Source organism: Nuphar pumila, chromosome 7, assembly GCF_984573655.1.
Source record: "Nuphar pumila chromosome 7, dmNupPumi1.hap1.1, whole genome shotgun sequence".
NCBI classification, from domain to species: domain Eukaryota; kingdom Viridiplantae; phylum Streptophyta; class Magnoliopsida; order Nymphaeales; family Nymphaeaceae; genus Nuphar; species Nuphar pumila.
In genome coordinates this window covers 34,008,646-34,024,758 of record NC_143255.1, presented here as the reverse complement: position 1 = coordinate 34,024,758, position 16,113 = coordinate 34,008,646, and the positions used below count along the sequence as shown (strand labels likewise).

Below are 16,113 nucleotides of genomic sequence, written 5' to 3'. Positions count from 1 at the left end.
TGATCCTTCTCATGTTTGTGCTTTTTTTGTTCAAATGGGTTTTGTAATAAAATCCTTGACCATACCTTTTCTTTCTTGCAAGTAACATGTATTTTTTTTAATCCAAAAAGAGCAAGCAAGTCTTAAGGGGTTCTTGGCAAAGCCAAAGTCAGATTTTGTTTTTTTATTTAGGAAGATTATCATTTCAAGTAGTCATGGACATTGGGTCATTTTGGGACAAGTAGCTTGAAATCATATAGTTTTGTCAAGAAATTGTCATGATAAGGAATGCCTGCAGTCTATATATTCATCTTTAAGATGTCTTTCATTTTCAAAATTGGATCTCAGATAACCCAAATTTTGAAGTGTGATTTTCCTTTATGTTTGGTTGGAGTCCTGGCCAACTCTTTGCATTTGGAGTTGGGTCATCTTGGATTGGTCACTCTATGTGAATCTTTCAACATTTCTGTCTTTTAAAGATTTATTGTTCTGTTGGCTTGGCAATTCTGAACTTTGACCAAGAACTATTAGGTGTGGTTTTGATGACCTTTTGGGATAGTGAAAATTTAAGAAAAAATTCCATATTTGGATCCTGTTTCCATCAAGTGAATGTAGTTCGAAAATTTTGCCTCTGACAAGGGGTTGTTACTTCCCATATTGCTAGAATCTCTCTCTCTCTCTCTCATACACACACATGCAGAGAGAGAGAGAGAGAGAGAGAGAGAGAGAGAGAGAGAGAGAGAGAGAGAGAGAGAGAGAGAGAGAGAGATTCATATGCTTTCTTGCATTTCTTTTTAAAAAGTTTCCAACTATAAACATACCGAGGTTTTCCTAATGTTTTCTTGAAAAAAATTAATTTATTGCAAACTTTTTTCTTTTGGTGGAGAATCTCGAAAATAAGGGCACGTTTGATACCCGGGCGGAAGTTTCGGGAACTTTCCCCTCATTTTCAGTGAGGCCCACGTGCCCCGACAAACACAAATAAACTTCCCCCACATTTTGGGGGAAAGTTCTCCCCCAAAAATAGTTCCTCCCGGATACCCCTCGCGACTTTTTCTCCCGGAAAAAGTTCCGCCCGGTGGAACTTCTCCTAAGTAATGTGACTATGATCCAGATCGAGAAGGGGCCCACCTTTTAGGGCCAAGACCCGAGATCAGCTCACTAGCTTGCAGTGAGAGCAGCCTGTGCTTTAGGCTATTGTTATTAGCTATATGAACTGTGGTATGGTACTAATGAGGACAATGCTGGTCTATGAATAGTGCCTGGGGGGACCATGTAAGATATCAGTGACACAAATTTTATTACTTTTCCCATCGAGTGCTTGGTGTCCTCAAATATATAATGCCGATACTTTTCTTCTTTGTTGGGGGCATTTGGGAACAAGGTGTTGAATTAGGGGTATCACTGGGAACAGTTTATTGACAGGGGTTGGAGTCATACTTTTTGTTTATTTGCCTCTTTTTGGATCATTTTTGTTTTAATGTTCCTTCAACTATATTAGATATCATAGTTTGGTTTATTTCCTTTTTTATGCATTTTGAACTATATTCCCATTTCGTCATGTCTGGTATCTTATTTGTTTGTTGCTGGATTGGGTCTCTCTCTCTCTCTCTACAGCGAGGCATGCCAGAAGTTCATATCACTCTGCCAGAGACACCCCGAGTTGTGCTCATGGAGGAGGGAGGATGACCAAGATGTGCGATCCTCATTCTGGTCGGACATATCCATGGGCGAACCAGTGGTGAAACCAGATTCGCAATCAGCCCGAGACACCAACAGGCCTCTTGCACTGCTGGACCCAAAGATCACCGAGCCAGTGGATACCACTACCACGATGCCACACACAGCTTCAAACACACTCATCACCACCTGCATGACTCAACCGATTAGGCTAGCTTCTGTTGAGATGGTGCGCCCCTTACAGTGCTCCTTGAGCGAGTCCAACAGTGAGAAGAATGAGGATGGTGAAGCAACCATCAAGGAACTGGCAGAGAGGAAGCCCTTGCTGACCCCTACCGAGCCCAACCAGCAGCAAGCCAGGCGGCTCAGTGTGCAGGATCGGATCAACCTCTTTGAGAGCAACCAGAAGGAGCAACCCGAGGAAGCGGGCAGGGGAAAGGTTGGTGGTGGACCTCGGGTCTCCACGGATTTCAGTGGCACTGTTCTGGCTCCGATTGGGAAGCCAGTCTACCGACGATGGAGCAGTGACAGAAACATGAGAATTGATCTAAAGGAGGACCTGTCATCGCCTTCGTTGGCCACTGCAAGTAACCAATTCAATTCTGCAGCTTCTTGGGTGCAGGCTGGTGCTTTCACGGCGAGTGTTGAGGAACCAAGGCCGGAAAATCTGCAGAATTGTCCAACTCAATTGAAAAGTGGGGTGGAAGGGAATGTGTTGGGGGATGCAGGCAACTCCTGGATGCAGTTCGGAATGGTTTGCAGTCTGAAAGGCTCAGCAATATCCAATTCACTGTCTGGGTCTTTGTCAACCAGAGAGGGCATTGATGTGAACACTGTACCTGTAAATTCACAGCTCAAACCTGTCTTGTCCTGCAGAGAAGATGTTGCAACAGATAACAGATTGAAAGAACCTGAGATTTTGCATCCGAAGTTTGGTTCTTTGTTAAACAAAGAAGAAAATGTCGAAGCTAAAACTGCCCTTTTGAGTACCCAGTTCAAAGCCTTTCCAAGCAATGCTGAAGATGTCGGAGTGTCCAAAGCTTCAGCAATTCCTTCCCAGTCTAAAGCTTTCTCTGGAAAGGTGCAAGATTTAGGAAGCAAGGGCCCTGAAGCTGCAACACAGGTAAAAGCATTTTATGGTAATCTAGAAGCTTTTAGTGTGAAGCTTCCTCCTGATCAGAGTCAACTTAATGCCGCTTTTAACAAGCTCGGAGAAGGAGGAATGAATGATCCTGTGGTTCAGACACTCTCTGCCAGTTTGCCGGCTGGCAATGCAGCAGATGTCAGAGGAAAAATCTCTGTAGTGTTACCCCAGGCTAGAGCTTCTTTGGATAAAAAGGAAGACCATGAAATGGAAACAGCACCAGTGCCAATCCAGGCGAACATCGGAAGCATTTCAACTAAGAGTGCCAATGGGGTTATGCCAGAATCAGGTGGTGGAGAGTTGAGGTTTCAGAGACAATCCTCTGTTCCAGACCAGAACAAGGTTTCTGTACATAAAGATGAAAACTTGAGTATGCCTCTATCCGAACCAGATAGACAATTGGTAGAAAGGCGTGGAGAGCTAGATCCTTCATATGGGAGGGCCGCTGAAAATTTGGAGAGTACTGCCACAACCACAACCATGTCAGTTGAGCCAAACCAGAACATAAGGCAGTTAAAAAGTAATCAGGAAAGAAACAATGAGCTCCAGACGAAGGCGGATGAATTAGAGGCACTTTTTGCTGCACACAAGCTAAGGGTTGCTGGGGATCAGTCTAGTGGTGGACGGAGGAGCAGGCTTATTGAGGAGCAACAAGCTGTTGGCAAGATGTCAACGCTGCAGGCTGGTACTCTGCACTTTCAAGAAATGGTGGTGCAAAAACCAGTAGTGGGTACTCCTAGAAATTCGGGCAATGGGATTGTGGACTTTGATTCTAAGTTGGCAAGGATGGTTGACTCTCAAGATTATGGTCAGTCTTCAAGTCAATTGCCAGATGTTGCTGGGCCTTCAGTGGATTCGAAAGGATTATTCTATGAAAGATATATGCAAAAGCGTGAGGCAAAGCTCAGGGAAGAGTCAGCAGCAATACGGGCACAAAGGGAAGCAAAAATGAAAGCTATGCAAGAGAGCCTGGAAAGAAACAGTGCCGAAATGAAGGCAAAGTTTGCAAGCCTTGCAGGAAAAAAGGATCCAGCTTCTGATGTTCATCAGCAGAAGGAAAAGTCTGTGAAAAACAATGCTCAAGTAACGGCGAGATCCAGGGAGAAGGTATGCTTTTAGTTTTAATCCATTTGAAAAAAAATCAACTTATGTTGCTCCTTTTCTTAAAGCTTAATAATTAATGCATTGTTTAGAATTTTTATCATACAAATCATTATTTGAAGATCCAACACTTTTAACTCAGCATTCAGGCAACTCATCCCAAGCCCGAGGCTCAGATTTCTGTAGCTCAGGTGACCCAGAAAGAGTTGCTGTTGAACTACACTGAGTCAATGACAACAAACAGCTGAGTTGGTACAACTTGAGATGGATTCTGGTACAGTATGGATCCATTATGGTGTCTGATCTCTTAGTGTTGGGTTTATCTTTCACTCAACTTGAATTATAGGTCGAGAATTCAATTTCTTGGAAATTGTCAAGTCCTCTGTTAGAACGTCTCCTGGTTGCTTATTGACATGCAGTGGTGGAGAAGCTAGTAGAAAGCTTACTTTTCCTGCCCATTTAATTTAGAACACAATTCTAAATGGCTTCCTTGTGTATGCTACTCTTATTATTGATGATATTTAACATGTACAAGAGGGCAATGTGTCATCTTCTGTAAGTGATCATCCTGAATAATTAAGAATGAAATTTGAACCAATAATTATAAATCAAAGTAAAATTCTGTTTCATAGTTCTTGTCATCTTGAAGTTGCTTTGTGACTCAACAAAAAAGTTATTTAGACACGAATTTGTCTGGAAAGGGGATCAATGTGATTGAACAGGTTTTCTTCTGATTCTACTTGTTTGCGTAAACACATGCAAATCTAGGAGAGAGGAGGCTCTCTGCTCATACTTAATAATCCTCTCCTGTGCGATTGCGATGCATTGGGTCATCTGTTTTCAGTTTGTTAAACTTATTGTTGTTCATTTTGTTAACGTTTCTGCAGGGCGATGACTCTGAAAGCAAGGAGGAAGATTTATGGGAGAAGTCTGAAAATAGATTTCACAGAGATGATGTAGGTGGCCCTAGGGAAACCCAACAAGCTCATCTTGAAGCAATTGTGGATGATGTTCCTTCAAAGATCACTACAGGCAAGAAGACTCTACATAGGAGAAGTCTGTCATTGTCCACACCCCAATCCACTGGATCAAGGACTGCAGCTGTCAAACCATCACACCATGGTAAGGGAAAGCATTGGAGCCAACCAGAAAACCCTCTTGCATGGTCAGCACGAAGCTTCTCTGACTTCCGAAAAGAGAATACAAAGCCATCAACAGTAACAACCAAGGGTTCATCTCTCTCTCAAGTCAAAAAACATGCCCGCAGCAAGAGCATTGGTGGGGATATCTTTCTGACCAGGGATGATAAACAACGGTATTCACAATCTATGAGGAAAATCTCTGTAGGTCTTGGGGAGCTAAAGGACATTTCTCCTCTTGACCCTGATACCGCTGCATTGGCACCATTAAGGTTTTCCAAGGAGGAACCAGAACAGAATTTCCACGGCAGAAATGTGAAGACTGGTGATTCTAAACCTTTTCTGCGAAAAGGTAATGGCATAGGTCCTGGTGTTGGGCGTGGTATTGCTAAACTGAAGGCATCAAAGGTTTCAGAGAGTTTCAAAAATGAGGAAGACACAGACCTAGCTGAACAATCTGATTACTTGTCCGACCTGGGCAAAGGTGAACAACAGATTGAAGATGTGCCAGTTGAAGACTCTCTGAAGAATGCAGATTTTCAAGCTGATTCTGAAAATGATATGGCTCTGAGGAGCCAGGAATCTGATAAATCTGGAGATTTTAGGTGTGAAAATGATTGTTCACTCTCTCAGATGTATAATTCGTCAGTGGTATTGTCTTCTGTTTCTGCACGTTTTAATCCTTTGTTAAGTGCCACTCGTGATTCCCCAGAAGAAGAAAGTCCTGCATCATGGGACTCACTTGTACAGCGTCCATTATCCTATGGCCTTGATGCATCTGATGTTGATGTCTCTGTGGATCCACCAATTGAAAGTACTGCACCATGGAACTTCCATCCTCTGTCTCATCTGATGGAGGCAGATGCAGCTCAGATGAGGAAAGAATGGGAGAGCACTCAGAAACTGTTTCCGGCAACAGCTGCCACACCACAACCTCACAAGGACACAACAAAGGGTTTCAAGCGGCTTCTTAAGTTTGGGAGGAAGAGTAGAGGATCAGAAAATCTAGTGACAGATTTAGTCTCAGCTTCTACAGCTTCTGAGGGGGATGAAGACACTGAAGATGACCATGATCTGGTTAATCAGTCATCTGAAGACCTGAGAAAGTCAAATATGGGGTTCTCACAGTATGAGCTTGCATGTGATGGCTTTCAAGAAGGCAATGTCTTCCAAGAACGAGAATCAAGTAAGCTATCATATCTGATGAAGTTTCTCTTTTACTCTCTGATGATATATGCTGTATGCTGTTTGATGACCACATTTATCGATTGCATTTTTTAAGTATGTAAAGATCAATTAGCTTAACTCTGGACTCCCATGACTTGTTCTGAAAGCTGAGTTGGTTGACAGCCTTGACTTGCCTGCCACATAGCATATAACGCCTTCCTTGATGATGGGGATTGACTAGGTGTTTCTCACATCTGTCTTAGGGTATCGGTGTGTAAGGAAACGGCTTTGAATATATTAGGTTCAATAATGAACCAATACACATGCACATGAAGTGCGAGTATACCCACTAAAGGGGAAAACACAAGCACATAATGTGCTAACACATAAACCTACAAAGGGGCAAAAATGCCTATAAGGCATAAGTTGATATTATTGAAAAGAGGAAGGGTGTAACACCCATTACATGGAGCAAAGGCTCCTCCAAAGGAGTGAATAAATTACAAGGGGAGACCCCTATTTATAACAAGAGAGGAGCCACATAAGGGGCTCCCAAAGGAGTCGTTGGGAGCCCCCAACAGTCACATTTGTGACCGTTGGGGGCTCCCCAACGACTCTTTGGGGAGCCTCCCTAGGTGGCGCAAACCACAAGAATGAATAAAATAAAAATAAAAATAAAAATAAAATTACAAATATTAAAAAGGGAAAATGACTAAACTACCCTTATGCCTAATAATAGAGATATATATATTTTATATATATAATTAGGAAGATACATATGCATATATACCATATATGTATATGTATCATCCTTTATATATATAAAATATATATAAGATTGCAAAGATTGAATGATACATTTTAACACCCCCCCTCAAACTTTGCGTGGGGGAACGAAAAGATTGAAGAAAGCAAAAGGAAGAATCTCAAGGCTTCAAGAGCCTTCAGTCCGAATGCCATGAAATTTGCAAATGTCTTCCTCCAAAGTCTTTAACGATGAGCACCTTTCATGATCTATCTAAGGTACTTCTTTTCCTCTCATCTTCAAGATCCTGTAGAACAAATCAAGAAGAGGTCCAAGTAAAAGATATCTTTGCACTTTAATCAAGTGAAATATTCCAAATAAGATGAATTAACCAAAAAAATCATATCATATAATTCATCCAAAAGTAATGGTGCAAAAAGATATTCTATGCATAATTCATCACAGGATTTGATGGAACAAGATAATTACTCATGTATGCAAAATGATTTTAGAAAACCAATTTTTTATAATCATATACCATGTTGAAGAGGGAGCGGAAACAAATTACAAGAATGCATAATGCATTCATAAAGTCCAACATTGGATAAACACAACCTCATAACGAGGAATAACATAATGGTCCACAAGGGACACCACAAGAAGCTTACGAAGAGGCATAAGTTGCACATAATTTATTGAATGAGGGCCAAAAGGCCATAATGAGCATATGCATAAAATATCATGAAATGAATCAACACCTAAAAGAGTCATTAATGATCATGCTCCAATCATACTTTAGTCAAGTAATATGAACCGATAAGATAGAAAGACAAGTTTTTTTTTTAATTTTTAGCAAGTCCTTTGAAAGCGATTTCAAGAGGGAAATGCTCAAAAGAGTATAAAACACAAGAGTTCAAAAAGGTTTTAAGTCCACTTAAGAGGCAAAATAATGAGAGTTATTTGAGTAGAGAACCTTACACATTTAGGAACATCTCACTCAAATGATTGCAATTACAAAAACTCATTTTGCATATCAAATATAAAAGGTGACCAAAAAATCAATTTGATTTTAAAATATGCATATTAATGATATGATTCACTGGTATCTTAAAAGGACAAAATATGAATGAAATTTCACAAATTTCAACAATAATTCATCCATTACAAGCAACTACCTCATTAGTCCTCCAAAACCCACAAATCAAGTATGGAAGCTACTAGATCAAGAACATAAATATAATGCCATTAAAGGCCAATGACACACACAACGGTGTGTAAAAGAACCTCTTGTCTACATGTAATAATACTTGAAATGAGTGCATCAACGATAAGACCAAGAGAATACACGCCAACATGGACCAAAAGCATCTCTTGTCTACGTAAAAATACACTCAAGACCAAGTATGTTCAGCTACTAGAACAAGAGTATCAAGCCAACCATGGGCTAAAACACAATACATCTCTTGTCTACATAAAATGACACTTGAAATGAGTGAAAAAAGCCAACCATGGGCATACATCTCAGCGACTAGAACAAGGACACAAATGCCAACATGGACTAAAATCACACACCATGGTGTGCATCAACGTGCCTTGTCTACATATAATAACACTCAAGACAAGTGTGTTTAGCTACTAGACCAAGAGAGCACAGCCAACAAAGGGCTACCAACACACAATGGTGTAATAATATGTTTTGTCTATATATGATGACACTTAGATAAGAAGAGAAGACTTTTGAAGCAATAAAACTTTGTAATGACAAACATATAAACAATACCTTGGACAATATTTTGAAAATAAATATGTGCACATACGCACAACAAGAACACTTGTGCACAAAAGCATATAAAAGTATCTTTAACAAGATACTATAATCGATGGAACGATATAAATGTAAGAACATACATATACTAAGAACACTTGGAACACTTGTGCACAAAAGCACAAAACACGAAATCACAAATGTGCAAATGCACTCATAAGATTCATAAGCAATAAAAGGTTGGGCAATAATCCCCAACACCCTTGAATTAAATATACCTTAAAATATTTAAGGTTCCAAGACACCATATATCCATCACATTTATATATAAATAAGAGCATCCATAAGATCAATGGACAAAAGAAAACGAGTGACACACTCATAATTAGAGATCATATAACAAATCATTCTAGAGTCTCAAGGTGCCCATTGTTAAAATGTATCATTCAACATTTATAATATTATATATATTTTATATATATAAAGGATAATACATATTCATATATGGTATATATGCATATGTATTATCCTAATTATATATATAAAATATATATTTCACTATTTATAGGCATGGGGGTAGTTTAGACATTTCACAGTTTTACGCATATTCCATTTGGAATATGTTTGTAATTTTATTTTTAATTTTTCTTTTTTTATTTTTCTCTTTTTTGTGGTTTGCGCCACCTAGGGAGGCTCCCCAAAGAGTCGTTGGGGAGCCCCCAACGGTCACAAATGTGACCGTTGGGGGCTCCCAACGACTCCTTTGGGAGCCCCCTAGGTGGCTCCTCTCTTGTGTTATAAATAGGGGTCTCCCACTTGTAATTCCTTCACTCCTTGGAGGAGCTTATGCTCCATTGTATTGGGTTTTTACCCTCTTCTTCCTATTTCTTCAATAATATTCAACTTATGACTTTAAGTCATATTTATCCCTTTTATGGGTTTATGTATTGGCACTTGATGTGCTTGTGTTGTTCCCTTAAGTGGGTATATTCGCACTTAATGTGCATGTGTATGGGTTCATTATCGAACCTAAAATATTCAAAGTCACTTTTTAACATGGTATCAGAGCCCGGTTACGATGGGGTTGTCTCTTGGCGCAACGGAAAGCGTGGTGCTCAAGAAATGGTGAAGTATTCGTTGTTACTCTCTTTTTTTAGAAGCTTTCGGTATGTATCTCTTCTCTTAACATATTATGCATTATGAAACTATTTTTCTTGCACATTTAGTGTTTTTGATAGTTGAATCATTTCCTTTCACATTTCGCGGGTTCGTATATTTTAAAATATCTACTTTTAAATTTGGTAAATTTGTTTAGTGTTCAAATTTATAATTCTTGGTTATATAGTTATCGATTTCTCATCACATATAATAGTAATTTATGTTTTGCAAAATTGTTTTTTCAATTATGTGAGATTTATGATTTTTCATAAGAATTTCGTGATTAACCTATAAGTTAACTTTTTAAATATGATTTCTTGCTAGATTAATAATCTTTGTTTAAAAACTCTTTAATCTCATATAAAGTCTAATTTGTTATGAGTTCCTCTCTTGTTTATGGATTTTAGTGCATTTTTTGGAAAATCTTGATATAATTCTTGTATAAAAATCTCTCACATCTAAATCTTTGTTATGAATCCTAAGTAGTTCTCGTTAATGATAACTATTTATGAGAACTCCTAAAGATGTTTCAATGATTTTGGTTTATTTAAAGGTTTTTTGAAAAATTGTTTGTGATAAATAGGTTGTTCGAACCGTTGTAAAAGATCTTTTAAAAGAATTTCTCACACTATATAGAATGCATAGTGTATCTAATACATCTTTTTGGTATAAAAGATTTCATTAAATTTATTGATGCAACTTTACAAACTTGTTGGTTTGTATTTTTCACATAAGATTTCAAAACCTCTTGATTGTATCTCTAAGGATGCCTACATTGGCCATAAATTGGTCTTCTTTTAAATTGCATTTATCAAGCATAAAATTGCATAATTGGAGCTTGAGAGTCTCAAGCATTTGCATCTTTTATGAAATACATGCATTATTGCATGTTTGATATTATTACGCTTTTTGCGTAAGTCATTGTTCAAGTGTTGTGAGAGTGCCTTCGTGCACATCTTTTCTAAAGTATTTGTACTCATATGCGTATTGTCTCTTCGTAGACATTTTTACATTGTGGAGCTTTTGTGCACATTTCTTTTGGTGAAAGTGTAATGAATTTAGATATTGATTCTTTTGTTGAATCATTATAAAACATTGTAAGTGCTTATAGCACTTTGTACGTTTCCGCATACCTTAATCAAAGAATATTAAAACTTGTTGTATGGGATTTAATCCCAATTCTATAAATTTTCAAGTATTTTTGAATATCTTTTCTTGGGTATTGTGTTAAAGCTCTCCTTGCGAACCATTACGGTTCTTGTGATTTCTTTGTTAAAAGTTTGATTTTTGGTATCCCAAGATGATTTATTTGTGTCATTATGTTCTTTGAAAAAAGTTTTTTTTGGTACTTATCTTATCCATCACAAGTTATATGATGCATCAATTCTTTTATGGCCCTATTGTTATATTGGAGATATTTGAGGTGAGTTATGGGCACCTTGTGTTATATCATTTTAGATTGTCCACTTGCCATATTATAGATGGTGATTGAGGTGAGTTATGGGCACCTTGGGACTCTAGAATGATTTGGTATATGATCTCTAATTATAAGTGTGTCACTCGTTGTTATGTCATTTTAGATTGTCCACTTACCATATTATAGATAGTGGTTGAGGTGAGTTATGGGCACCTTGGGACTCTAGAATGATTTGGTATATGAGTGTGTCACTAGTTTGATGTTGACCATTGACCTTATGGATGCTCTTATTTATATATAAATGTGATGGATATATGATGTTTGAAACCTTAAAATGTTTTAAGGTATATTAAAATCAAGGTTATAGGGATTATTGCCCAACCTTTTATTGTTTATGAAAAATTATGAGTGCATTTGCACATTTGTGATTTCGTGCTTTTGTGCACAAGTGTTCCATATGTTCTTGGTGTGCGTATGTTCACACATTTATTTTCAAGAATATTGTTCTATCGGTTGTTGTATCTTGTTGAAGATACTTTTACATAGTTTATTCCAAAATGTTATTTTTATGGGTATTCTTTTTGAAGAATATTGTTCTATTGATTCAAGGTTTGATTTATATATGTTTGTCATTACAAGTTTTATTACCTCAAAAGTCTTCTCCTTTTATGCCCCTTATCTAAGTGTCATCATATGTAGACAAGAATTTTATTACACTTTCGTGTGTTGGTAACCCTTTGTTGGCTTTTGCTCTCTTGGTCTAGTAGCTGAACACACTTGTCTTGAGTGTTATTATATGTAGACAAGGCACGTTGATTCACACCATGGTGTTTGATTTTAGCCTATGTTGGCATTTGTGTCCTTGTTCTAGTCGCTGAGATGTATGCCCATGGTTGGCTTATTTCACTCATTTCAAGTGTCATCTTATGTAGACAAGAGATGTATTGTGTTTTAGCCCATGGTTGGCTTGTTACTCTTGTTCTAGTAGCTGAACATACTTGGTTTTGAGTGTATTTTTACGTAGACAAGAGATGCTTTTGGTCCATGTTGGCGTGTATTCTCTTGTTCTTGTCGTAGATGCACTCATTTCAAGTATTATTATATGTAGACAAGAGGTATTCTTACACACCTTAGTGTGTGTCATTTGGCCTTTAATGACATTATATTTATATTCTTGATCTAGTAGCTTATACACTTGATTTACGGGTTTTGGAGGACTAATGAGGTAGTTGCTTGTAGTGGATAAACTATTCTTGAAAAATTACAAAATTTATTGTATTTTTTGATACAAGTGAATCATATCTATGATATGTTTTTAAAATTGATATTTTAGCATTTAATCTATATATTAAGTGCTTACAGTTCTTCGACGACTTTTGTATTTGATATGCAAAATAAGTCTTTTGTCTCAAATGATAACATTTGATTAATTCATTTCATGATAGTATATGCATATGCTCATTATGGCCTTTTAGGCCCTCATTCAATAAAACATTTGCCTCTTCGTAGGCTTATTGTGGTGTCCCTTAGTGGACCATTTTGTTATTTCCCATTGTGGGGTTGTGTTTGTCCAATATTGGACCTTATGAATGCATTCTTGCAATTCGTTTTCGCTCACTCTTTAACATGATATTTGATTTTTAAAACTTTGGTTTTCTAAATTTTTTTTTCATGCTAAAGTAATTACCCTATTATGCATAAATTTTGCACCTTGTTAGGAATGTTCCTTTTTGAGTAAAGTGCAAAGCTATTTTTTACTTGTTCTTTGTTGTTGTTCCTCAGGATCTTGAAGATAAGAGGAAAAGAAGTACCTTGGATAGATCATGGAAGGTGTTCATCGTTAAAGACGTTGGAGGAAGACATTTGCAATGACATTCGTACTGAAGGCTATTGACGCCTTGAGATTCTTCCTCTTGCTTTCTTCAATCTTTTTGTTCCCCCACGCAAAGCTTGAGGGGGGGTGTTAAAATGTATCATTCAACATTTGTAATATTATATATATTTTATATATATAAAGGATAATACATATTCATATATGCTATATATGCATATGTATTATCCTAATTATATATATAAAATATATATTTCACTATTTATAGGCATAGGGGTAATTTAGACATTTCACAGTTTTACGCATATTCCATTTGGAATATGTTTGTAATTTTATTTTTAATTTTCCTTTTTTAATTTTTCTCTTTTTTGTGGTTTGCGCCACCTAGGGAGGCTCCCCAAAGAGTCGTTGGGGGCTCCCAACGACTCCTTTGGGAGCCCCCTAGGTGGCTCCTCTCTTGTGTTATAAATAGGGGTCTCCCACTTGTAATTCCTTCACTCCTTGGAGGAGCTTATGCTCCATTGTATTGGGTTTTTACCCTCTTCTTCCTATTTCTTCAATAATATTCAACTTATGACTTTAAGTCATATTTATCCCTTTTATGGGTTTATGTATTGGCACTTGATGTGCTTGTGTTGTTCCCTTAAGTGGGTATATTCGCACTTAATGTGCATGTGTATGGGTTCATTATCGAACCTAAAATATTCAAAGTCACTTTCTAACACCCATAACTCACCTCAACAACCATCTTTAATATGGTAATTGGACAATCTAAAATGACATAACACAAGGTGCCCTTAACTCACCTCAACAATTATCTCTAATATAACAATAAGGCCATACAAAAAGGATTGATGCATCATATAACTTGTGATGGATAAAAATAAATGTCATAAAAAGGCAATGAACACTTAGGGAAATCATTTTCCAAATATGTGATTTTACAAAGAGGGCCAATTCAAAGGTCCAACATAATTAATCACAACAATATGCCTTATAATAATACGAAATTATGTTCAATCATGATCATTATCAAAAGACTCAATAAACACAACATGAAATATTTAAGCAATGTCATGTTGTGAGGACGGATTTGGAATAATCCAAGAATCAAATCAAGCCTCTATAAATTGCAATTATATGCATACCAAGATGTAGAATGACAATAATCTTAAATGAGCAAATTTAGGACAGCATGTAACAAGAAATTGCGGAAGCACTTATAATGATAAAAGGAACAATCTCACAAGTCCACTAAGGGACAAAACAAGCCCTAAGGAAGACAATATATATCATCTCTTTATTGAAAAGAGAGTATCATGTGAAAATGTCTATGAATAGACAATACGCATACAAGCATGAATACTTTATAAAAGAAGTGTACGAAGACACTCTCACAACACTTGAACAAAATACGCAAAAAGCATAATAATAGCAAACATGCAATAATGCATGTATAAAAAGGAGCAAATGCTTGAGACTCTCAAGCTTTCACAAAGATGGTAATATTAAAAAAATCTCATAAAAAATCAATATTAAAAAAAAACTTATAACAATCATGAAATCTTCTCAAAGAGTATATACTCATAAGAAGATTCACAAGGATAAAAAGGCCTCTCAAAGAGAGATCCAACAAACAAAATTCTCAAATGAGGATACATACGAAAGGAAGAGGGAAAACTTTATTAAAGTGGAGAAAATCCCCAAAGAGAATACTAGGATTGCGTTATGGCATAAATCTATAAACAAAAATTCATAATATTATATGACTTAATAGATTATAACCAATGGCATAAATATGTTTTAAATAAACAGAACATGAAATATTTAAAACATATGTAATAAGTATGCAACATTAATGAAGACCATAAATCTTATAATAAAACATATTCTTGAAATTGAATTGAAGAATGAAAAGAGGATAACCATATTTTATGAGATCATTTTTAAAACTTAATTCAACCGATATTATAAAAATGCCTTCTTAATCAAACATTGCTCGTATGAAAAAGAATTCATTAGGTAGGAAAATAAAACATCATTTTTCAAAGACATGTTATTATGAAAAAACCTCATATAGGACATTTTAGAGGGTAAACACATACCTTTAATATGAAATAATTATGATGAGAGTATGTGAGGAATGCTACATCTCTCACAAACATTTTACTTTTAACATAACTTTCTTTAAAAAACTTATTTTTCAAGAAAAGACATACGAAAGAGAATAATATAAAAAGTTCAATGGAATTGTTAAGAATCCAAACTCATAATGACATGGAGAACACAAATGCAAAAGCATATCTAATTCTTTATAATGCTCAATACTTAAAGAAATATAATGCATACCAAACATTTTTAAGAAGCAAAAGAGAGAAACACATATGAAAAAACATATAATTCTTCATAATGCATAATACTTAAAGAAATATAATGCATATCAAATAATTTTAAGAAGTAAAAAAGAGAAACAAGAACTTCACCATTCTTTCTTTAAAATTTCTTGAATAGCACGCTTCCCAATGCAACAAAGAGCAACTCGATCCCAACCTCGCTCTGATACCATGTAAGGAAACGGCTTTGAATATATTAGGTTCAATAATGAACCAATACACATGCACATCAAGTGCGAATATACCCACTAAAGGGGAAAACACAAGCACATAATGTGCTAACACATAAACCCACAAAGGGCCAAAAATGCCTATAAGGCATAAGTTGATATTATTGAAAAGAGGAAGGGTGTAACACCCATTACATGGAGCAAAGGCTCCTCCAAAGAAGTGAATAAATTACAAGGGGGAGACTCCTATTTATAACAAGAGAGGAGCCACATAGGGGGCTCCCAAAGGAGTCGTTGGGAGCCCCCAACGGTCACATTTGTGACCATTGGGGGCTCCCCAACGACTCTTTGGGGAGCCTCCCTAGGTGGCGCAAACCACAAGAATGAATAAAATAAAAAAATAAAAATAAAATTACAAACATAT

The 16,113-nt window shown here is 36.7% G+C and overlaps 1 protein-coding gene across 2 annotated transcripts in view; it reads left to right on the top strand.

The window, feature by feature from the left end:
* Positions 1–16,113, top strand: part of LOC149831847 (uncharacterized) — a 34,664-nt gene that overhangs the window by 16,292 nt on the left and 2,259 nt on the right. For both annotated transcript variants that reach the window (XM_090014184.1, XM_090014183.1), the window contains 2 exons: positions 1,597–3,910; positions 4,792–6,229. In XM_090014184.1, the coding sequence (XP_089870310.1) occupies positions 1,597–3,910; positions 4,792–6,229 (3,752 nt within the window). The remainder of the gene's footprint in view (positions 1–1,596; positions 3,911–4,791; positions 6,230–16,113) is intronic.